Here is a 26,361-nt window from a genome sequence, read left to right on the forward strand (position 1 = left end):
TGTAGGTTTAATACTAAATTTATTGAACTAGTTGAATAAAATCATATTATGCGAGCCTCTGGCGAGCATAGGGCCTAATATTGTTTTATCACACACCCGTGCCGATTTTGCGACTCGGCAAAAATGGTATATAATTACACGGCGTGCATACATTTTGACGTGGCGTCATAATTAGCGTAATAACCAAACATTCCACATGTAAAGACGCGCTAAATGTTCGCGTTGTGCTATAGACGAGTCAATGAAAAAATGACTTTTTTTTCATTTCAAAAGGTCTTTATATTGGGAATCTGATCAATAGATTATTTAATTCGTGTAAGTTCATTATTGAATTTATTGAACGTTGAATAAAATAATATTATGCTCGAATAAAATAATATTATGCTCGCCAGAGGCTCGCATAATATAATTTTATTCAACTCGTGCAATAAATTCAGTATCGAACTTACACTCATGCAATTATCCTTTATTTTTTGGTCGTCACTTTGTTATGCTCCGTCGAAAACGTCTCGGAAACTGACGTCACAATATACTCGCTGACGAAATAGTAGGACGTTACTGTCTAGGATACCATTGTTACGTTCTGACGAAATAATAATGCGTCGAATGCGTCAGTATATTTTTATTCGACGTTAGCATGCAGGGAAATGTGTTAATAACCCAAAATCTTTACATTAAAAATGGAAACTAAGACTGATACAACTAAACATAATAATAATAATAAAAATAATAATAATAAAAAAATAATAATAATAAAAGGAAGATGATGAAAAAGAAGAAGAAATAAAGGTAATGATAATATTTTTTGAAAATGATAACAATACAATGTAAATACAAATAATATTAGAAATAATAATAATTATAATAATGATAATATGAAAATATTGATGATAATAATAATAATAAAAGGAAGAAGATGATGAAAAAGAAGAAGAAATAATGATAATAAAGATAATGAAAATATTTACTGGAAATGATAACAATACAAATAATATTACAAAAATATGAGAAATAATTGAAGAAATATTAATAATAATAATAATAATATTAGAAATAATAATAATAATAATAATAATAATAATAATAATAATAATAATAAAAATAATGATGATGATGATGATGATGATGATCAAAAATAATGTAAATGATTTTACTGTCATTATCATCATCATCATCCCTATTATACAAAAGGGTGTGTTTTCTTTAATTAAAAGCAGGAATTCAAAAATCTGGAGAAAGTGCGATTCCTCGGAAGCATTAATCACAACAAAATTGCATGACAATTGTATATTTGACAAATTTTCCTTATTAAGAATACAATGTTGATTTGCGTCATTGATTACGTTCAAACACATATGCCTAATCCGGTCCAATATAGGCAGTCTCAAATACATTGTGATGACAACGACACGTAATCATATTCGTTAGCATTGTTTTTAAAGATGGCTGCGCCCATGTAATTTATTTTGATTACGAAACACGTGAAAATATTTTCTGATCTGAAACATCGGACTGAATTTCATTGTGGTACCATAATGGGGAAAAAGAAGCAGTCAACTGCTGCTCTTGGAAAATCTATCATTAGGGATAGGTTTGGGAAGACAGATCGAAAATCTGCTGATACATTTGTAAGTGATTTTTTTTCAACTGCAGTTTAACTGTTTAATTTTCATCAAATTCGATCTAGGTTATTTTTTCTATTTCTACATCATACTGCTTTAAAATCGTTTTCGATCACTCTAAGCAGGTATACATTGTATACATTTAAGAAACAGCTTTAAGATACAAGGGAATCCGGGAACGAGTCCCTAGCTCTTATTGAATGAATCCGGGTCAGCTCGGCCCTAAAACATACTCGGCCCCCGAGTCAGCTGGGCCCTATTCCAACTCGGCACGGGTCAACTCGGCCCACTTTTAAATATGGGTAAAAGACATCAAAGGACTCCTATTGTCAAGGGGTATTATTATCAATCAATGTGTATGTTAAGGATACCGATTAATTAGGTGATAATTATGATTGACTCATTCATTCAAATTTGATTAGTGACCACCTGCAATTAATTAGAAGCTAATGCTATTAAGTAAACACGTTTTTGTTTCATATTTTTTTGAAAATTACTTTACAAACTTTTTAATTTCATCGAATCTGCAAGACAAATAAATAACTTTTTTTCTAAATATACTTTATTTCGGCAGAGGTACAATGTATAATTATATAAAAATAATAATAATAAGATATTTCTTATTATTCATTTACCTTAACAACATGCAAAGCAAAGTAAAAACGTTATATAGGCCTATATATTTTTGTAAAGTGGGCCGAGTTGACCCGTGCCGAGTTGACCCGTGCCGAGTTGGTATAGGGCCGAGTTGACTCTTTTCCTTATTGAATAGACCCCTTGGTTCTTTTACATGCCCAGTGTATAGCACTGATACATGCGAGTATTACCTGGATTTCTTACCAGTACACCTCTAGGTAGGTGGGAAACACTGAAAGTGTCTCTGAAAAATCCCAAGGGTGTAACCCAGGATCTAACCCGGGACCTCAGGAGTGATAGTCAGTGGTTTAACCAACTGAGCTATCGCGCCACCTATTATTATAGTTATAACTGATAAGCTGAGTAGAAATCATTTTGCTGACAAATAAAGGTTTAAAAAACAACGAATGTCATCTATAAAGGAATGTAATGATATGTCATTCAATGAGGCCATCCTTAAAAAAATGTTTGTTTGCAGTAACGCGACCGACTCACAAAATTTGCTCAAATTTTTTTTTCATGGTCTGGATAAAAAATTTTTCTTTTTGAATCAGAAAATTATGCCTTGTGGTTTGTTTTCGTTCTTTTAAAGGTTAATAGAAGAAATAAAATGTAGGTCTTATTAAATTAGAATTCAGTTATCAATTTATTAATTGTTACCAGATTATCAAAGCATATATTGTCCAGCATTTTAAAATTCCATGTTTATTTGGAAGTACAGTTCAATAAAAAAAAAAAAATCGACCTACCTACCCACCTTGAAAATTCTGGGTCGGGTTACTGCAAACAAACATCTTTTTAAGGATGGCCTGATTGAAGTGTTTATTTCTTCTCATTACAGGTCAACCCCCAAAATAATTCAATTATGTATTGATTTTCAATTTGTTTTTTCTAAATTGTTTTTATTTTCTGTCAACATGAGAAAGTAGTGCAGTGTTTCTGCCAGACTTGATTATTTTGGTCATTTGATATTATTAATGGTAAAATATAAAAAGTCTATAAGTGTAATATTATAGACTTTGAAATATGATTTTTTTTTCAAAACAGTTTATATATAAAGTTTATAAATGTCAGATATTCATGTATATGATAAGTACATTAGTCCAGTTCATTGAAAGACATATCGCATTTTCTTTTTTTTACATTTCTACGTTTATCGGAAAATGCTGATTTGCCCAATGTAAAAAAAAGCTTTAAATCTGTGGTTAACGTCTAAATATTTGGACTAATAAATACATTTTATTTGGAATTTAAATCCGTGTTGAGCTTCACACCCCAAGTGTCTGTGGTTAACTTCTATTTCTCGCTTGATGCAGTTGCAAAGAAAAAAATCTTCTAAGGAAGAACCATTTTTTTATTTGTATTAATTTAAACATTTAATCTCAGTGTCCGGTCTACGTCTGTTTATTGCAGGAACTTTGACATTTTTTAATTTTGGCCACTAAAGCCACTATCTTTCGTGGTGTGCTTGCCTTTGTGATGCACATCATGACATATTGCTTGTTTACCCAGACCCTTAAATGTCTAAATCCTGTATACTGATTGTAGAACGGTTAAAAGTCGGACAGAAAATGTGCCAATAATTATAACGACACAGAATGGGTTAGCAATTTATACATACACCCAGTTACCGGAAGTAAATTTCGGATACTCAAACAATAATTGCCAATTTAAACGGGATGGAGCTAATAATAGGTGAAATAACTTAATGAAAAGACATCCAATGAAGGTAGATTATGGCTGCGTCATAGAAACACGCTTTGCATATTTCAATGCGCCATTCGTGAAACTATTGTGTCAAAAATGCAAGAAACGCAGAGTATCGGAAACACTGATAGTGTGGCCGACATTTTTTGTAAATAATAGTAGTGTACCTTATCTGTCTTCCAATTTGTGAAATCTTTCGCAGGGATGTAGACATGTGTGAAATCACATAAAAAGATTGACTGTTATAATGATATCAGGCATGTATGGCATGAAAAAAAGGAGCCTTGAACTTGTTACATATTACAGTTATTTGGACTATCTATTATGTAAACTTTGGCATTATAAATACATGTGCTTATTCTTTTGTTTTAGTTACACACAGCAGAGTTGAAAGATGGATATGATTGGGGACGTTTAAACCTTCAGTCAGTAACGGAACAAAATAATCTGGATGATTTCCTGGCAACTGCTGAACTTGCAGGCACAGAGTTTACTGCAGGTATTTGTCCGTAAAAGTTCGATCATCTCTAATAGAACTTCTAGGAAGACCTGAATTACTGTATGGAGTGACTGTGAGGCTTGTGTTGACATATGTGCTATTAGTTGATAAACTTCATGTGAGGAAGCTATCCAGCTAGCTTACAGAATTTTGATCATTCTACTCAGGTGCTCATTCGTGCCTGAAATGATGCATGGCAGGGGCCGGGCACTTCAGGTCTTCCCCATTAAAACTGGAACATCGCTAAATGACCTGTATAAGTGTGACATTAAACCTAACAAAACAATTTAAACAAGTTAAACTCAGATTTCCTCTTTACTGTAACTTAGTTTCCCATTTTTATAACAAATTTTATTTTTTTGTTTGTTTGATTGGGTTTTACGTCACACTGACACAGTAATGTATAGGTCATATGGCGACATTCCAGCTTTACTGGTGAAGGAAGACCTCAAGTGCCATTCCATGCATTATTTCAGGCACAAACGGGCACCTGAGTAGAACTACCGACGTTCTGTAAACTAGCTGGATTGCTTCCTCACACAAAAGAATCCAAAGTCCCTGTCCGGATTCGAACCCACAGCGGTGAGGGGCAAGTGGTTTGAAGTCAACAACCATAACAACTCGGCCATGGACGCCCCTCTTTTTACCATATCCCTGAAGATATTAATGCATTGCTTCAACAACAAAACAGTACATTTTCCATGTTGCAAATGTGTTTAATATATAAATACAGTATCAGTCAAGTTAACTGCTGTGATTGTTGTTGAGCTAAATTCACTCTCAAATATGCAGGGTTGTCATTAACATTTTTTGCAGAAGGTTTGTTTTGAACTTGAGGCGGTCATTTCTGTCTTTATCATGCATAACAAAGAGTGTTTTCTTAATTTTGAGGCGACCCATAATGCATTTGAGACAGGCATTTTGGCCTCCTGCCGCCTCTTAATGACAACCCTGAATATGTTCATAATTTGCATTCAAATAAACAATATTAACATTCTAAATGCACAATTTATGTTTGTAAAACATTTTAATAGTGATTTTTTCAGATGATTTTGACATGGACAAATTATTAAATATTTTCAATGTCTCTTAATTTCTTACATTTAAGTCCTCAAACTTATATTGAGGCATGGTAACTGCAAGACAAAACAAAAAAATTATTTGTTTAAAGTATATATTTTTCTCTGTGTTTTGATATTCTTATTTTGATTGTTCTAACAAAATCAAGAGGTATTATTGTCACATTTCAGAAAAATTAAATGTAAAGTTCATATCTCAAGATACTGGTTCCCTTCCACAAGCTGATGAATTAAGAGCAATCAAAGGTCTTCATAAAAAACATGAGAACCAGCTGAGAATTCCTAGAAGGTAGGTAAAATGTTCTCTTAGAATGCACCAGGGACTATCATAGACTGAAAATTGCGGAAGGAGTGACCTCCCTTGAGAACACAGTTTCATAGAATGAATATTATACCTTATTTAGTCAAGATGATGTAGCATTTAGAATGTCTTTGATTTCTAAAAAGCATGAACGTAAACCCCTTTTAGTAGTACCACAGCAAATGACTTATTTATGATTGTACACTGATATAGGAATGAGAGTTTGACTTGCAAAAATTTGTGACTTGGTCTTGGTTATAAAGTTAATTGATCTCATTTCTAAATTTTATTGCAGTTTTATACAAGTCATTAATATGGTATTTAATAATTTGTAGGCCCCCATGGAGCACACAGATGACAGCCTCTGAAGTTGACCAGAATGAAAAAGTTGCTTTTCTAGATTGGAGAAGGGGTTTGGCAAGGTAATGTTTAAACATCTGTCTGGCTACATATCCCTTTACCACATATATACGCGAAACAACGCACTTTCGACCCCCCCCCCCTTTTTTGGCCTCAAATAGTGAAAAAAATGTCCTGTTTGGGCCCCAAACATAAGTTTTCGTTTGAGAAATGTTGCTAAAAAAATTGAGCACTTTTTCGGCGCCGCCCCCATCCAAAAGATACATCAGGGGTTGCCAGAAGGGGGATGTGCCCCCTTCTGTTAGGGGGTTTGAAAGGGGGCGGTGTCCCCCTCATCGCCAAGAAAATTTTGGACTTGTGAGAGGCTAAAAATGACCCCAGGTCGATCATAATGTAACGTTTAACCAACGCTGAAAAGCCTTTGACTCTATCTCAATCCCTTGAGCAGTTGCAGCACTTTGAAATAAATTTTGACGGAAAAAACTCGAGGCAAAATAGTGATTTTTGGCAATTTTGAGATGTCCCCTCGTTGCCATGGTAACAGAAAATTTAAGACTGAGCATGTCATTACAAAGGCAATGGTCCAGTCAACATTTGTGCCAAGTTTGATTAGTATTGAAGCATTTTTCATAGTTTCATAGCAGTTTGAACTTGTAACAGGAGGCTTTTCAGTGAAAACGGCCATTTTTCACAATATGCTCATGGGGGAAAGGGATATAAGTTAAAATCTAGAAAAATTTGGTTGGTTGGGTTTAAAATTTCATCTACACAGTAAGGTTATATGGCTTTATTCATGTTTTACTGGTGAGAAATGACCTTATTTGCCCCCTTGTATACTTGCTATTACTATTTTGTATAACCTCAATTTAATCCAGGAGAAACTGTGGCCTAACTAAGTTTTTCATTTATGTGAACTACAATACATAAGGAATGTTAGTCATTGATGTTAGAAGTTCAACACAGACTAAAAGTAAATAGTTCACTCAAAATTTAATGTTGATTCCTTTTAGTTATTAAGATGTATTGAACTAAGTTTTCTTGCATGTTTTATATTTGTACATTTAAATACCAACTTTACCTGTTTATTTTCTTAAATTGACTTGTCAAGCTTTAATTTTGGGAATTGTCCATTATCAATTTTGGGGATATCAGGATGAAAATTTAAAGTTAGTTAGCCAACAGTATAGAGCCTGGTCAGACTATACGTATATGCAGGCAAGCAAGCTCTATACTTGTGGCTAAGGCTTGTCACTTTTGGTTCCGGCAGGTTAAGAGTTAGTTATGAGCTTCTGTTAACATGTATTCTGTATTACAGTGTTCAAGAAGATGAGAGGATTGTAATGACCCCGTATGAGAAAAATCTGGACTTCTGGAGACAACTCTGGCGTGTCATAGAGAGAAGGTAAGTAATTACATCGTTAACTCCCTTTTGTTATGCATATAACTTGTGCAAAAGTATAAGTTACCTGTATTATCTCCCTTTAGTCAAATTAAAAAAAAAGAATGGAGACAACTATGGTGTGTCATAGAGAGAAGGTTAGTAACTACAATGTTATCTCCCTTTTGCTATGCATATAACTTAGTGCAAATGTATAAGTTATCTGTATTATCTCCCTTTAGTTGAATTCATTTTTTGACTTAAAACATTCTTATTGAAAAAAATTCAAAAAGTGAATACAGATTATAATCCTTAATTGATGAAATGTTTTTTTTTGCTTGGAATAATGTTTGATTTCTTAATGAATATCTATCAGTGACTAATTTATGAATGGTTGATAAACTGCAATAACAAATTTGGGAATAAATATTTTTTCAGTGACATAGTGGTTCAGATAGTAGATGCTAGGAATCCGCTGCTATTCTACTGCGCAGATCTTGAGGCCTATGTGAAAGAGGTTGAAGACAGCAAAATTTGTCTGGTTCTTATTAATAAGGCAGATTACCTGAATAAAGAACAGAGGTAAAGCATAAATCTTTACCATGCTATATTCGAATAATAGATTAAGATATGCCCTGCTGTCTATATCTGAGATATTGACAACTAGTTGGCTTAGATAGAAATCAATAAAAATGGTACCAATATTTTGTCCATATTTTCTGTTGATATATAGTCAATACACATTTGAAAAAAAAAAAGAAGATAATCATGACAAATTGATAAAATGTCAGTTCAGTTCTGAAAATTCACCCAAAATAGCAGGTTGTTCATGTGGACATTTTTCATAGCTGTGATAACAAAAAATGGTGGGAGGAAAAAAATCATGTAATGGGCATTTATAAACAAGACACATCATAGTATGAACAGAACATGTATTCTACCAAAATCATTTTTAACAGATATGGAGTAAAATATAGACAAGAAATTGTAAGTAATAATAGAAATATCTATCTATTGATATTTGTCATCCGATATCGATATATCATCAATATGCTTTGCACTGAATTAATGACAGACCTTACTCAGCTATTTTCATAAAACTTCAGATAAAGATTTTAAGTTGTCCTATTGTCTTGTTAATGATAATCAAGTAACCCAAATTAACTATTCACCTTGAATCAAAATTACTGAAAAATAGTTTGCATTAATTGAATAACTTCTATGAAAGTAAGGTATTTTGTTTTGATTATTTATTAGGGAGATTTGGGCAGATTACTTCACAAAGAAAGGTATTAGGATTGCCTTCTGGTCAGCTGTAGAGGAAACTGAGAGGCAAGAAAAGGAGGGAAAAATTGAAAAGGAGGCTGAGGATGGAGTTGACCCTGACCTTGTTGAAGGTGACAGTTCAGATGGAGATAGTCAGTTTGAGGATGAAAGTGATGATGATAATGATGATGATGAAGAAATAAATGAGGGTAATGGAGTAGGAGGGGGAAACGTTCAAGAAGTGCCTTGTGAAACAGACAGAAGTAGTGAAGGTACTAATGTAAGAAATGACATCCTTGCTTCTGATGTCAGAAGCAAACTGGAAAGAAACACAGAATATGATGTGGATGATATAAGAGATGACATGGTAAAAGACAATTTTGAAAACCAAGAAAATGGTGAGAAAACCGAAAACCAAATGGATAATTTATGTAAAAACGAAAGAAATGACAAATCTGATGATATAGACGGGTCAAAAGATTTGGACAAAGTGAATGTTGATAAATCTGACAGTGAATCCTGCACCTGTGATAAAACAGAAAGACTTGCTGACTCTGAGGGTACACATGGTGAACACGTATGTAGTGCTTACAGTGAACTAAAGAAACCTATGGCATATGTGAATACATCACTGATACACACAGGGCCAGAGTTACTGGAGTTGTTTAAAAGTATTCACTTGACGAAAAAAGTTCATGAAGGGCTTACAACAGTAGGAATGGTTAGTATTTATTATGGCTACATATGTTAAAGATTTTATAAAGAAATTATATGATAGCAAGGGTGTGGAAATCCTATGCTCAACCGAAGTTCAGACTTAATTAAAGGATGATTGATAGTTTGGAAATGATTCCTTGTGTTATAAAATTTATATATTTTTCCTTAAACTGCAGAAATGATTAAGTCTGGACCGTCCTTACATAGGGAAATCTGTTACCAGTTGTTAAAACATGCTGTCAGTGACAATGTTTCATACATGTTTTTGGGTAAAAAAAAATGGGCAAGTGGCAGAAATTTATATTTTCGCTTATAGTATTGTTTTTAAATAATTAGTAATCTGTTATAGCAAATATTTGAATACTATATAAGGTTTTTTTTATACCCCCACAAACGAAGTTTAGGGGGGGTATATAGGAGTCAGCTTGTCGGTCGGTCGGTCGGTCGGTCCGTCCGTCCGTCGGTCGGTCGGTCCACATCATGGTTTCCGGACGATGACTAGAGTTTGGAATGAGGTATTGTAATCAAACTTGGAATATAGCAACCTTATGTGGAAACTCCGGTTGGTATTGCATTTGGACCCCCTGGGGTCAAGGTCAAGGTCACCGTTACTAAAAATAGAAAAATGGTTTCCGGACAATAACTAGAGTTAGGAATGAGATATTGTTATCAAACTTTGCGTATAGCAAGCTTATATGAAGACCTGGGTTGGTATTGCATTTAGGCCCCCTGGGGTCAAGGTCAAGGTCATGGTTACTAAAAATAGAAAAATGGTTTCCGGACAATAACTTGAGTTAGGAATGAGATATTGTAATCAAACTTGGTGTATAGCAAGCTTATATGAAGACCTGGGTTGGTATTGTATTTGGACCCCCTGGGGTCAAGGTCAAGATCACCGTTACTAAAAATAGAAAAATGGTTTCTGGACAATAACTAGAGTTAGAAATGAGATATTGTTATCAAACTTGGTGTATAGCAAGCTTATATGAAGACCTGGGTTGGTATTGCATTTGGACCCCCTGGGGTCAAGGTCAAGGTCACCGTTACTAAAAATAGAAAAATGGTTTCCGGACAATAACTTGAGTTAGGAATGAGATATTGTAATCAAACTTGGTGTATAGCAAGCTTATATGAAGACCTGGGTTGGTATTGTTTTTAGACCCCCTGGGTTCAAGGTCAAGGTCACCGTTACTAAAAATAGAAAAATGGTTTCCGGACAATAACTAGAGTTAGGAATGAGATATTGTTATCAAACTTTGCGTATAGCAAGCTTATATGAAGACCTGGGTTGGTATTGCATTTAGGCCCCCTGGGGTCAAGGTCAAGGTCATGGTTACTAAAAATAGAAAAATGGTTTCCGGACAATAACTTGAGTTAGGAATGAGATATTGTAATCAAACTTGGTGTTATAGCAAGCTTATATGAAGACCTGGGTTGGTATTGTTTTTGGACCCCCTGGGTTCAAGGTCAACGTCACCGTTACTAAAAATAGAAAAATGGTTTCCGGACAATAACTAGAGTTAGGAATGAGATATTGTTATCAAACTTGGTGTATAGCAAGCTTATATGAAGACCTGGGTTGGTATTGCATTTGGACCCCCTGGGGTCAAGGTCAAGGTCACCATTCCTAAAAATAGAAAAATGGTTTCCGGACAATAACTAGAGTTAGGAATGAGATATTGTAATCAAACTTTGTGAAAAGCAAGCTTATTTGGAGACCCCAGTTGGGATTACAATTAATGTACACAGTTGATAGTTTGTGTTGAAATTTTTCTTCAGACTACTTATTTTTCAAAAAGTTGCGGGTGGGGGTATTAATCACCTTCAGTGATAGGTCTAGTTTACATGAGAAATTAATCATGAAATCCTCTATGACTTGATTTTCAAAGGGAAAATTTGGTTAGAATATTGGTGAATATATGTCTGAGGGTGACAAAAGTTCTGATTATATTTTGAAATCCTTGAGAAATGTTGAGCTCAGAAGAATATTCCCTAATTTATAGTATATTTTTGATACAAATACGATACAAGACTCTCACAAATTGACTGCTCCATTTCAGTTTAACCATTTTGATATAAATCATATAAATCACATAAATTTATGTATATGCATAATTATACAATGTATAATAATTGAAATACCAAAATTAATTAATGTTTAAAACAGAATGGTCATTACCAACATTTCAGCAGGATTTTGATTATGAAGCCATTAGTGTGATAATGATGAACATATTTGAGATGAATATTTTAGGTTGGGTATCCAAATGTAGGGAAGAGTTCAACCATTAATGCAATACTTAAGATGAAGAAAGTGCCTGTGTCTGCTACCCCTGGGCGTACAAAACATTTTCAGGTAAGTTTCTGTGTTACATGTTTACAGTACCAACTTCCTTTTGGAGCCTAAGACTTAAGTTGTTGTTTGGAGGCGTCCCTCTCGAGAAACAAACAAATTTATTGTGAATAAAGTCTCTTTCATTTAAATTTTTCCAAGAGAAATATTTTCATTTGATTTATGCGAATTTATGGAACAGTATGAATGTGTTGGCAGTTATAACACTTTTAAATCAATTCCTTGAACCAATCAGTACTAAGCAATGAGTGTAAAGTTTCAACATCTTTCCACTTATGGGGATCAAACCCACACGGCAAGTGATCCTTAGATTACTAGACTGCTGCGTTTCCCATTTAACCATGCTGCCACAGAATATTTTGTTTGTCTAGTTTAAACATTTTGATTTACTGGTATTTGCCAGATTTTTTTTGATTTTTTTTTTTAATAATAGTTACATGTATGTTCAAGTTTAAAGTAATCTGTGAACAAATTTTGTTTCCAGACATTGTATGTAGATCCTACACTGATGTTATGCGACTGTCCCGGCCTCGTGTTTCCATCATTCGTAACGACAAAAGCCGACCTGGTTCTTGGAGGTATATTACCTATAGATCAGATGAGGGACTCCGTCTCACCAACGGCACTTGTATCCTTTTTCTTGAAAAATCTTACCTTGGTATACTGTGATTTTGAGCTTGTATGTTTCGAAGAAAAAAAATCGAGCTAGTATGATTGCTGCTTGGTCATAGTTGTTGTTGTCATGTAAAAACTTTAATGTAGCCCCATTATTCAAACATTTTAAAAGTTATCAACATGAAACTTGATGTACTTGCTTATCATGACAAGGTGTACAAGTAAGGCAAGGAGGCATCATTCTGAAAGCTATGTTTTTGGAGTTATGCCACTTTTTATCTTAGATTTTTTAACAGATGCTTGTAAACATTACATGCAGTGCTCCAATCTCCATGCAGTGATCTCCCCTTAATTCTTCGGTGTAGATCTCTGCCACCAAGGTCCGATATATCAGAATTTCTGATATACTGTATTTTTTTCAAAAATTGTTTTATCTACTGCTTTTATCTATCAGATAAGTTTTTTCTCATTTATTTAACAATGTTTATGAATAAATAATATGAATATTTAGAAATAATTTTGAAAAAATATGAGAATATTTTCTACCGAGACAATATTTTAATATTTTATATTTTCTAGCTTTTGAATTTATTTTTCATTATTTTGTATACTTTTGATAATTTTTTGATAAACTATATCGAACGAAGGCACTAAAAGTTAAAAGTAAAACAGAAGGAGAAAATGACGTTAGATTTTCTATGTAACGGTCGATATTTACATTTGAATTTGACGTTACGTCATGTGACTTTTATCATCATGTGATGTCTGTGAAGGCAGTGATTACAATCCTGCCAAGGGAGGTAATCACTGTGAGGAGTTTGGCAATGCTCTAGTTTTTTTTTCAACCTTTAACCTTATGAATTTTTCAAATGGACTTTTTCCAATTTTTGAACTGTCCATTATCAGTTTTAGGGAAATAAAGAGGAAGAATTTAAAGTTATACAGCCAACAGTGTAGAATCTGATGAGACTGCATGGATATAAAGGCAAGTCTACTATACTGGTGGCAAAGGTTAATCACTTTTGGTTTAAGAAGACTAAGGGTTATAGGGTTGATAAATTGTAACGATTAACTGTTCAGCTAAGCTGCTTCCAGCCTGCCCATATTTGGGTAAAATACTTGACATTACATTTCGGAAAAAAAGTCACAAATTTAATAGACTAACAAATATTTAATTTGAAGTTGCACCATTATGATTGTTCCTTGACAAGTCTACCAGTTATGTCAGAATATTCCACGCTGGTTATTGGAAAAAACTTATGGAATCATTCTCCCAAGACCGTTGGAAGGTGAAGATCCAAATCGACCGCCCACAGCTTATGAGTTGCTCAATACTTACGGAGGTAATTCTTACTCTGAATCATGGAATGTACATTTTTGTATTTTGATAACAGATTTAACCCTTATTAATTGATAAAAGGTTCTGAGACCAAATTTTGTTATTAGCTCTGCTATTGGAAGAATAGGAAGAGATACTGTACTCACCTAGGTCAGCGTGACACTCTGGTTTAGATTTTGCCTGCAAGTTGGTATCTTTAAAACTACTGAATGGAATAGGTTGAATTGTCACACACTTATTTGGAACATAATAGGAGGTCTCTATCCAAGGCCCATTACTCTTAAATGGATTTTGACAGAATTATTGCCTTTTTTGACTTTTGAAAATTTTACATTATCCTGGCTCTCGCTTTACTGAGCACGGAGAATAGTCGAACACATGGTCCTTAACGACAGCTCTTGTTTTTATAGAAATATTAATATCTTAATTAGTATGTAAGTGTTTCTTATATAATAAGAAAAATATCTAGAGAAAACTGTTGCTTGATTTCAGTGAAATTTTACAAGAATGAGTTTAATAATAAAAAAATATACAATGTATTTGCTTATTTTAACTGAGCAATTTTGAAGGTTTAGTCATTATTGTTGAGCCTGATAACAGCTATCTGGACATAATTGTCACAAGGGTCATTTAATGTACATGTATATGCTTGCATTGATGTTTTAGTTTGTTTGTGTATATAGCCCATCTTGTATCTTGTGTATATAGCCCATCTTGTGTATGTAGCCCATCTTGTGTATCATCTTGTGTATATAGCCAATCTTGTGTATATAGCCCAGCTTTTGTATATAGCCCATCTTATGTATATAGCCCATCTTGTGTATAAAGCCCATCTTGTGTATCATCTTGTGTATATTATATACTATATAGCCCATCTTGCGTATATAGCCCATCTTGTGTATATAGTCCATCTTGTGTATCAACTTGTGTATATAGCCCATCTTGTGTATATAGCCCATCTTGTGTATATAGCCCAGCTTGTGTATATAGCCCATCTTGTTTGAACTGTAACTTTACCATTGATTTTGGGATACTCCAGAGAAAACTTGTCAAAATTAAAAGCCTCAGTGGGATGTTGTGCTATTGAGCTAGACCAAGAATGGTAAAGGAGCATTAAATGTCAGTTGATTTGACAGATTTTGTTTCATGTAAGATTATGAAGTTATTAGTGATATATTATTTCTTTGCATTTGAGAACATGTTTTGACTTGTTTATTTCAGCCATGCGAGGTTACATGACAAATCGAGGGCTTCCAGATGGGCCAAGATCTTCAAGATACCTGCTGAAAGACTATGTTAATGTGAGTACATAGTATCCTTTCATTTTCAAGAACAAGTCAAAAATTTAACAACTTAGTATTCTTAATAATATATATTATCATTTGAATGCAAGTATTGATGATAACTAGCATAGGCAGCAAGTACTTAGTCGGACAGCCAGCCTGCATATCATAATGATCAGATAAGACCAAATTTAAGAGCTGCTCAAGTGTAGTACTTTGATATTTGAATTCCTAAAAATATTAATAATAATAACGTTTTAATAAGATTTCGATAGCTGACATGGTGAAATACAGACAGATGTGTCACATTTTTAATCTGAAGGTTATTTTACGGACAAAATACGAACATTTTGAACTTATTTAAATCTTAAAATTCCAAAAGTTTTTGCAAAGGCTATTGAATGTGGACTGCTAGTTAATTCCAGGCAAATAAAAGTTGTAATTTAATTATAAATTTTTTTTCACAGTGTTCATATAAATTTTGTTAGCTGAAAACCTTCAGGAAATGTCAACTGTTTGTTGTTGTCATGAACTTCAGAGTTTCTGGAAGTTATGCTAATGTACAAAAAATCATTCAAAACAAGATGATAATTTCATGTGATGTCATCATTTTCAGGGTAAGCTGCTGTATTGTCAACCTCCACCAGATTTAGATCCTGTTGAATTCAATGACTTTAACAGCCGGGATCCAGCTAGCTTAAATGCTGCAGCAGGAGGTGTAGCTGCCGGGAACCAAATTGGTCAGCCATTAGTGGTTCCAAGTAAAGTGGATGCAGAGTTCTTTAAAAAGGTAATTTTACAGCTTAATTGTATAGACTATTTGTAGCTTGATTATTCGAAGAATAGTTTTTAGCTCGATTATTAAATAGGGAGAGCTATTGTACTCTCCCGGATGTCCTACTAACAACTCTTGTATATATTGTATATGTTCATAAGCATATCAGGTTTCAAAATATACATAAAGAAAAGGTATATTGTAGCAGTTAATTGTCTGTGCTAGAAAGTTATGAAGTTATATAAGGCTATCTGTAATCTTCTGTTTGATGATGTTGTTTGTTTCTTGATACAATGCATACCAAAGTACTTAAATTGAATGAAAGATGGTTTTAAATTTCTGTTTTAAGTTTTTCGGAAAACCATCACCACTAAAATAACAGATAAATGTTTTGTCAAGGAAGGTTTTATTCAAATTTTTTGTCATGTCTTTTTGCTTGAGGTACAACAAATGTTATATTTTATCGTGTGTTTTTAAACATTTCAGGAATTCTCAACAGTTCACACACGTTCAGCACATGGAGGGAAAGGAGCGCAAGAAAGATCCGACTCAAAAGACAGTGTACAATCTTCACAATCATCTCTTAACGAAAAACCCTGGAAGAAACATAACAATAGAAAGAAGAAGGAAAAACTAAGACGAGTTTATGGCCATCTTGATAATTAAAGTTTTTATGTGGATGGTTTAAATGAACTAGAAATATTTAAATGTAATCAATGAAGGCATTTAAGGAAAAAAATAACAAAAGAATAGTGAAGCTGAGTTCTAACATTTGCACTATGAAAAAACGTTATAGGTGATGAAACTGAAATGTATATTGAATATATAAAGATAATAAACAGGTTGTTGAAATGACGTATGTTTGAAATATATTTATGAAATTAAATGGTTGTTATAGTTTCTCAATTTACCTGATTGGACATCAAAATAGATTTAATAAGTGGTGATAGCCAACTCAACGATTTTGTCTGTCTGATATGTGTATAAATGCCTAGTATAGATCAAACAATAACTGCAGAACTATTTTGTCTACAAACCTCTGCTTTTATGGGGAGGAGCCTCAGGTTGGACATAACCTTGAGATGACCCCTATCGAATTTAAGGTCAGTAGGTCAAAGTTTATCCAATTAATAACTAGAAAACATTTTGCTAACAGCCCTCAGCATTGGCGGGCGAGGGCGGGATTGGTCATTACCTAGACAGTAAGATATATTTCAGAAGATCACAGTCCAAGGTCACTTACATGTACAGTTCTGTGACTTGATATCCTCTCATGAATTTTAGGTCAAAGGTATTGACAATGGCCAGAAAAACGTTTGTTAATGTCGTCAGATTCGATGGGGAGGTTAGACTTGCATTTTGACCTGTATTAATTTTGAGGTTACGATTATTAAAGTTACCTAAAACAGTAGTTGGTAGATCAATCCTGATGTGTTTAAAGTCAGTAGGTCAAGGTCATGGTTTGATAATGTGATTGGTAACGTGATTACTTGGTTATTACTAAACAAGAATGCTAACTTTGAAATAAGCAGAGATAAAGTGCAAGTTCACTAGCGCAAATGATAAAGTTTTGTAGTGCAAGTCGTCGTTTTATGCTCCACTGGTCACAGATGTAGCCCATTTTCATAATGGAATTTGTAAAGATAAAAACGTTTGACAAAGTACACACATTTGTAGAAATTTACATGGAAAGGATCAGCTTTGATAATACTCATTTGATCAAAGACTAGGAAAACGCTTAAGAAAGTTGCCGTTACGTTACGGCGTTTCGATATGGAAAAAAAATAGTTGACAAGTTTGTATATCTACGTCTATAACTGATTTGAATACAACAGACTTGCAAAATCAAAATTTATTTCAATATAAGATAGATACTCATTTATTATCTTTTTTTTTGTAATTTGACAATAATTACAAAATTATATATAGATCTACATAATAATAATAATAATAATAACTACGGCCCTACGTGCATATAAGTCTCACCTTGCTCACTGATTTTTTATTTAAAATCATAAAAATGCAAAAGTCGCAAAAAAGCGGGAAACATTAACAAACTTGTTACATATAAAAACACATACACACACACACACACACACACACACACACAGAACCACATAACATAATGGAAAACGGCTACTGATTGAGATTTTCAAACCCCCAAACAGAAGGGGGCACATATTCTCTTCTGGCAACCCCTGATGTATCTTTTGGATGGGGAGCGGCGCCGAAAAAGTGCTCACTTTTTTTAGCAACATTTCTCAAACAAAAACATGTGTTTAGGGCCCAAAAAGGACATTTTTTCACTATTTCAGGCCTAAAAAAAAAGGGGGGGGGGGTCGAAAGTGCGTTGTTTCGCGTATATATGAGGTAAAGGGTTAACATAACCCTCTATTTTAAACAATTGGTCCAGTCGACACACGATAATTTAATAAATATGAGTCAAGCTACTATCGTTTAAATATGGCAGCAAAGTCATGTTACTTTTTAAAAGTCGTGACTTAATTATTTAGCAAAATATTTAAAATTATTCACGCATGTTCTTCCTTCAGTGCATTTTGAGATCATTTCAAAGCGTATTTTATATGCCATAGTTTAAATCTCTAAGACTTAAAAAAAATGCTGTCGAAAATGTGTTCTTTATAAATTTACAAAGAATTTATTTGTCCGTTTATTAGCTAAATAGCCGCGTCACGACAAAACCAACATAATGGCTTTGCGACCAGCATGGATCCAAACCAGCCTGCACATCCGCGCAGTCCGATCAGGATCCATGCTGTTCGCTATCAGTTTCTCTACTTGTTATAGGGTTTGTAAGCGAACAGCATGGATCCTGATCAGACTGCGCGGTCTGGATCCATGCTGGTCGTAAACACATTATGTTGGTTTTGTCGTGACGCGGCTCAATTATTATTTTATATATGTGCGTCCAGAAGCAGGAAAGGGAAAAAAGATGCAAATTAAAAACAAAAACTGAATAAATATCTACCACGAAATTTTCTTTCAAATTACAAAAGGTGTCGGTGTTAATGGAACGAGCCGCTTTGGGACGATTCCAAAATTCGTACTCTTCAATTTGGAGGTTATTAGTATTCTTCAATTTGGAGGATCCCGCCATAACGTCAGAAGAAAGAAGAAATCGAAACACGCATGTTAAAACATTTAGTTGAGAGTTTACAGAGCTTTTAACTAAAGAAAATTAAGAGGTTACGGTATCATTTCTTTTACAACCGCTGATATTTTAAATCAAAGCATTGCATAATAATATATTTGCATATTTGTCTGGCACATCATGCGCTGACGTCACTCGACTCACTGACTACGCAATCTCCTGTGCTCTATCTCAATTCATTGTGAAGTTGCAGCACTTTGAAATGAGATTTTATGGGGAAAAAACAATGCACACTAGTGATTTTTGGCAATTTTGAGACGTCCCCCCGTTGCCATGGTAACAGGAAATTTACGATTGAGCTAGTCCTATAACATAAGACGTTTCCGTTAGGTAAAGGGTCAACTCGGCCCTTAGTCCAATATATTAGACGTTACAGGCTTGTTATAGTTTTATGTTGGTCAAGCCTGACGTCTAATAGATCTAGTTATTGCTCATAAACGCGTAGCATTTTGAAAAATTAAAAAGATGTCTGTTGACTTGCCTTTCAAGCTTTATTCAAAAGCTTATCTTCTGTTCTTTCAAATGCATGGTCTATCATTAACAAAAACTTTCAAACAATGTACTTATCAATTAAAAATTAAATATAAATATCAATCTATTTCGCTCATCCGCCATGCTGGTTAAGTAAAGCGTTTTACAGATTGATTTCAATTTTTTTTGAACGGAAAAATATATTCGAACACACTGACTGTGCATGGGCTAAGTACGTTTTAGGGCCGAGCTGACCCTGATTCTTCAGTTAGTACTCCAATGTCTTATCGACTTCTTCACAAGTTCCTTTATCAAAACGCGCAGCGATTTTGAAGCGCTATATAAACCGTCTTAGTTTACTACAAAAACAATATTTTGAGTCAAAAGATATGCAGACAGTAAATTTAAACATTTTTTGCATCAATGTGCAGGAAAAAAAATAAATGACTCACCTTCGAATGTAAATAAATCCAATCCAATACAATTTATACCACTTTCACCGCTATATACATTCGGCCATATTACCTGTATACATGTGGGCGCGTTTTGCTAAAGGAACTTGTGAAGAGGTCGGTAAGACGTTGGAGTGTTTGTAGTACCAACGGAAACGTCTTATGTTATAGGACTATGATTGAGCATGCTGTTACAGAGGCTATGGTCTAGTCAACATTTGTGCCAAGTTTCATCAGTATTGAAACATTTTTCATAGTTTCATAGCAGTTTGAACTTTGTAACAGGAGGCTTTTCAATGAAAACGGCCTTTTTTCACAATATGCACATGGGGTAAAAGGTTAAACAGTTCAAGTTGGCATCCATGTTAATCTGAAAACTTTCTTTCAGACAAATTAAAAAAAAATCACATAAATTTACCATCAAGCCTCAATAAGGAGTTTGCGGTAAATTTTGCAGACCCGGAAACAATTTCCTTATACAACCAATCCAAGAAGAGTACCTAAATTTATCTGTTTATAATAATTGGTTTTGCTAGGTTGGAATGCACGCTAGTAGCTACACACCTGGCTTGAGAAATATAGTGCTGTGATTCGAACTCTGGTGAAATTAAACCCGTCCCCAAGTAAACTCGGCCCAAGTCAACCTGGTCCCCAATTAGTCAACCCAACCCCAAGAAAATCTAATGTCTTCATTAAAGTAAATAATATAATCCTAATTTTTTGCTATAAACAAGAAAAATACTGGCATTTTTTTGTAATATTGCACAGGAAATTAAGATTCATTTACTTTGGCAAACTATGTAGGGTTGACAATGACTACCCTTACAAGTTATATTAATATAATATGAAAAATTTCCACTCAAAACATTTTGGGTCGAGGCATATCTTGCAAATTTTTAATGGTGGCTTATTATATGAGCCGCGTCACGACAAAACCAACACAATGGGTTTGCGACCAGCATGGATCCAGACCAGCCTGCGCATCCGTGCAGTCTGATCAGGATCCATGCTGTTCGCTATCAGTTTCTCTACTTGTTATAGGGTCTGTAAGCGAACAGCATGGATCCTGATCAGACTGCGCGGAAGCGCAGGCTGGTCTGGATCCATGCTGGTCGCAAACCCATTATGTTGGTTTTGTCGTGACGCGGCTCATATGTTTTTTGTTTTATTTAGATTAATACAGTATGGCAGCTGCACATCCAGGCCAGTATAGAGGACCATGTAGACGAGGTATATTTGCACTGTCAAGTTGGAAAGTGCCACTGAAACGTCCAGAGAGTTTGAGGGAAGTAAAAGCAGGTATAATTGTTAATATGCATTAGGGCAATTTTACTGTATAACCAGGGCCAGTGAAGAATAACATTTTTTTTTCTGGTTGGTACCTTAAAATTTTGAATAGCAAATATTGTTTTTTATGCTACCACTAATTAGGGGGCTTGTGTTTGTCTATCCTTCCATCTTTCCTTCCATAGGCTGACAAAACAGTTGAATGTGGGGGCATCTATGTCCTAGGGACACATTTATAGTTTTAAGTGCTTTCTTTGAACTCTAGTTATGTAATCTTTGTAGGGATTTCTCCAAATGTAAATATAATCAGTTCAATGAAAACAAACGCTTTTCTTTAGCTTTTAATGTTTAGTCTTCTTCAGGTAAATCATTTTTAATGAAACACAATGTTATACATCTATTACTGTTTTAGAGGTGAGAGATTGGAAACCCAGCCAGAAGCTAATGATGAAGTATAAGTACGATGGGAATGCAGCTAGTCCTCTTGGCAAGGAGTTGAGTGTGAAACAAAAGGATGTGGTCGAGTTTGTGAGACGACATGATGAACATTGGATCAAGGTCAGAAATGAACAAGGGGAGGAAGGCTTTGTTCCAGATAGTTACGTTACGGTAAGAGGAGAAATATTTTGTGTTTTCTGAAGAAGAAAAAGAAAAGGGAAGAATTGTAAAAGATTTTGTATATTTATGTTGTAACGCTTTGGTTTATGTAGTAAACACCTGATTGTTTTTAAAGATTACAGAAATGTACAACAGAAGATGGATACTTCTTTGTCAATTTTTATTATTTATATGTAAAGAATATATAAAAACCATGAAGCTAGATGTACATTGAGAGGAAGCTGTGATGTCATACAGTTAAGTAAAAAGTAAAAATCTGTAAATGCAATTACATTTACATGCAAGTTAACGTTCTTTGTGAGATTCTGGGAAACTGAGATTGATAAACCAAATATTTATGATAAATGTGTTTTGTCCCATATAAATTCTGCATATTGACTTGTTCATTTCTGACATTTCTGTGAATAAGTAAAATGTCTTTGGTGAAACTGAATAAATTCTGTGCATTCTGAATATCATTTATTTTAGCAGTTTTTGAAATCTATTGGTTTTCTAGAGCTTATTACAATACCAATTTGACTGAGTGTTTGTTTGGTTAAGTATATCATTTGTATTTTCTGATTTTACGAGAAAGTGTGCAAGCAAACACTTGACATTGGCTCCAGTAGGTTCAGGGCTGGGTCACAAATATTTTTATCCTTTACCCTAATGTCACTTTATAATTCATTATATATATTAATGTAGGTCCAACTAGATGCTGTGAGTAGTTTACCATGGTTGGATCAGAAGAACTTGGAGGAGAAAGTTAAACAGGAATCAGGTTAGTGGTGTCAGAAACTTTTCATCATTTGTATATCGGGCAGTATCTGACTAAATGTTAGCAGTTTAAAATCTTTACATCATTATGTATAGTAATTAGGTCTTTATCTTATTGTGGACAAAGTCCAAATTTATGAACTCACTTTTAGAATAATTTTGTTATAAAATGAGTTGCTATGAATGTTAAAATGTTATACAAAGGGAATTATATTTCAATTATCCGCAAATACATGTATTATAAATACAAATATATTTTCAGAACCGTATGTCTAAAAGTTAATTCTAACACCTGTCCAGAAATAATAAAAGTTCCCATTTTCTATCAAATCAAATGTTAAACAGTGTTTTCCATTTGCTTTTCCCAATCACGTTATTTCACTGGTGGGATTTGAACTCATACAAGTGATTGGAAGTCTGCTATCTTGACCACGCCACTGTGAAGGCTTTCTAAATATTAAACACTTGTTATTTTGTCAAAAACAGTAACTTTGGCAGAAAGTTTGGTTTATTTTATTGGTCATTCATTTTATGTTTCAGCCGAGTACAAACCTTACAAGTCGGCATATGCACCAAAGGCAAGCGAAAAAGAGGATAATACAGAAGATCTGAGCAATTATTACTGCAAAGTTTGTGATAGACAATTTAACGGACCAATCCCCTTTAATGCTCATAATAACAGTAAAGCACATAAGGAAGAAGTGGAGAATCAAGCTGAATATAATTAATGAAGTGTTTTTAAGCTATAGCCAACTGGAACCCCCAAAAGTGACTAGCCTTTCGCTAGGAGTATAGAGCAGGCGGGCTTAGGGTAGCTTAATTTCTGTATTTTGGTATTGAAATCCCTTTGATAAACATAGAATGGACTGGTCCAAATTCAAAGCTAGGGAAATCCATTACATAAATTCAGCAGGCTAGGAGTGTTGTCTTTCAGGGTTAAAGGTCAAGGGTCAAAGTGTAGAGTTTAGGGTTAATATTGTGTTATATTTGTAAGTTGTAGTTTGATATAACAGAATTCTAATTGTCATGGAATGAACAGGAACAAATTTGAGCCGCGTCACGACAAAACCAACGTAATGCGTATGCGACCAGCATGGATCCAGACCAGCCTGCGCATCCGCGCAGTCTTATGCTGTTCGCTTACAAACCCTATAACACGTAGAGAAACTGATAGTGAACAGTATGGAGCCTGATCAGACTGCTCGGATGCGCAGGCTGGTCCGGATCCATGCTGGTCGCAAACACATTATGTTGGTTTTGTCATGACGCGGCTCATGTGAAGTCCAACAACAACGATTGTGTGCGTTTGAAAATTTTGATGTCAGATTGTTTAGGGAAAGATGACTAAGGATTTGATTTATGAAGAAAATTTTCATGTATATGTTTGGGACCTTCATTTGGTTAAAATTCTTTATAATTCTCAAAATGTGTGAGATACATACCTAGAATTTATAAGTTTTATTGCAGATTAATTCATATTCTTGCCAATAACTTTGAAATAAAGGTCAGACTATGTGTATTATATGTAAATATATTTCCTTACATTGTTTTATATTTGATCTCATGGGATGTTATTTTTGTGAAGAATTTAATGTTATCTGAAGGTTGTTTATTGTTCCATTTGTAATGATTTCTGGTTAATAGTAATAAAATACGAAAGCATGGTTATATAAAAATATAATCTGTGACATGTAGTAGATTGATGATAAAACTAGATTGATAATATAATCATTGCAGCTTGGTTATAAAAGTGCTACAGTTTGGATATATAGTACTATAATACTGCATGTTTGTAATACTGCTTTTCATTGGATAATTGCAGTTTGGTTATACAGTATTATAGAACTGCAGATTTGTATCGTCGCTTTTCATTGGATAATTGTTGACATTTATATAAATTGTATACACAGCTGCTGTCAATTTATAAAATGATTTATTTTTTCTTTGATAAAGAAATATTTGTATTATTATTTGTTTATTAATTCCTTTTAAACATTCTTGACAGGTTGGTTGGCTGTATTTTATACAAATGGTTTGCAATATAACCCTGGCCTTACTTCTCAGGTTATATAATGCAAATGATAGTTTATCTGATTGATAATAAAGATTTTTGACAGGTTATATGACCTATCTAAACGGTTGTGTTAATATATAACCAAAGCTGTAGGGAATCAATGCAGATCCATTTAAACTATCATAATTATTCTATGCAAACAGACAAGAAATTCATTGAAAGGGCATCATAAATGCAACAATAAACGATGAAAGATAGTGACTGTGTTGTATTAACTTTTGTTGTAGTATTATTGTAGTTTAATGTTTTATTCATGTTGAAACTGTAGTTTGTTATTGCACCGGAAGTGCCTGTTCGGACAAGTCATTTACATTTGAATCAATGATGGGGAACAAATTATATACTAATTGGCCATTTTTGAGGTATTGCAAAATTTTCCAACTAACCTTTAGTTTGTTGTTTCACCCCTGTGTTCAGTCATGAATAAAAATCATAAATCATGTATATACATGTACATTCATATAAGTTGTTTCTTGGCAAGTTTATTCTTCAGAATATATGTATATTGTAGTTCATGCAAAAGGGGCGGGGCTGGGTGAGATGGGGGGTAAATAAATTTTTTCCATATTTATGCTTGAAGTCACAATTGATCAGTGTGAAGGGTGTTAGTAAGGCTCCCACGTTTACAATTTTTTGTAAACGTTTACATGATTGCTAAGAACCGAAACGATACCGTTTAAACGGTGGCACCTCTATGTACTATACACACCATGTATTTGAGTTGCCAAATGATGTCTTGATTTCTATTTTTAATACATGTACAAAAAAAGAATGTGCAGGGCTCATCACGATTGAGTCAGCACACGTTGTATCCCCATTTTTTACCAAAAATGTATTATGTCACGAGCAATTTTGCACGGTAATGCTGTGTGGAGGGTTGTAAACACCCATTTTTAGTTTTTGACTTTGGAATAAACCACAAGAATTGATAAAATCCATGATTTCAGGCAATTAAGATATTTTGTAAGACAATATGGTCATTTCGATTAAACGGTAAAAAATATCGTAAACGTTTATGAATGAAAATCGAAACGAATCCGTTTAAACGTGTAATAGTGGGGGCCTTAGTTAACACCCTCCTCTCCCCCTTCGAGCAATTAGTGCTGTATTAAAGATATACTATGCTCATCTTTAAGTAAAATATTTTAATGAAAGAAATTTGTTAAAACCTATGAAATCCTTACTTAATATGTCTAATTTGAAATAACTATGTATTGGACGTCGTATTCCCTTTTACAGGACAAGTAAAGTTGGTTTGTTCTTAAAAAACTGCTAGTTTTTTTAACGATATTATATATTCATATTGTGACCACCAGTAGTGTGTAGAGTTTTAAACATGAAATATCTAGTTTGTGTGAAATCAAAAGATGTTTATTTTATATTTACAAAGAGACTGTGAGCAATTACCAATATTTCCGGTTATCAAATTTGAGCAAAGTTTATCTTTAAATTGATAAACATATTTTGAACTGGGTCCAACTAGAAAATATTTTTATTACAAATTGCATTGCTGGATATAACTTAATACTTGAAGCAAAATAGTATGGTTGTACATAGTTTTGTTACATTGTTGTTGACTATTGATATTAAATATGAAATAG

General features: G+C 33.8%; 2 protein-coding genes across 2 annotated transcripts; both read left to right on the top strand.

Moving 5' to 3' along the window:
* Positions 1–1,416: 1,416 nt before the first annotated feature.
* Positions 1,417–16,816, top strand: LOC132713116 (large subunit GTPase 1 homolog). Its single transcript, XM_060695588.1, has 13 exons — positions 1,417–1,628; positions 4,338–4,464; positions 5,715–5,832; positions 6,180–6,266; positions 7,520–7,606; positions 8,021–8,164; positions 8,840–9,569; positions 11,820–11,921; positions 12,403–12,546; positions 13,753–13,876; positions 15,094–15,173; positions 15,772–15,945; positions 16,417–16,816. Exons 1-13 carry the CDS (start codon positions 1,536–1,538, stop codon positions 16,594–16,596), a joined length of 2,190 nt encoding a protein of 729 aa, XP_060551571.1. The 5' UTR covers positions 1,417–1,535; the 3' UTR covers positions 16,597–16,816.
* Positions 16,817–19,029: 2,213 nt separating this feature from the next.
* Positions 19,030–26,361, top strand: LOC132713117 (epidermal growth factor receptor kinase substrate 8-like). Its single transcript, XM_060695589.1, has 5 exons — positions 19,030–19,136; positions 21,199–21,324; positions 21,725–21,921; positions 22,615–22,690; positions 23,227–26,361. Exons 2-5 carry the CDS (start codon positions 21,210–21,212, stop codon positions 23,412–23,414), a joined length of 576 nt encoding a protein of 191 aa, XP_060551572.1. The 5' UTR covers positions 19,030–19,136; positions 21,199–21,209; the 3' UTR covers positions 23,415–26,361.

Source organism: Ruditapes philippinarum, unplaced genomic scaffold, assembly GCF_026571515.1.
Source record: "Ruditapes philippinarum isolate M1 unplaced genomic scaffold, ASM2657151v2 ctg4988_1_1_1_1, whole genome shotgun sequence".
Taxonomy (NCBI): domain Eukaryota; kingdom Metazoa; phylum Mollusca; class Bivalvia; order Venerida; family Veneridae; genus Ruditapes; species Ruditapes philippinarum.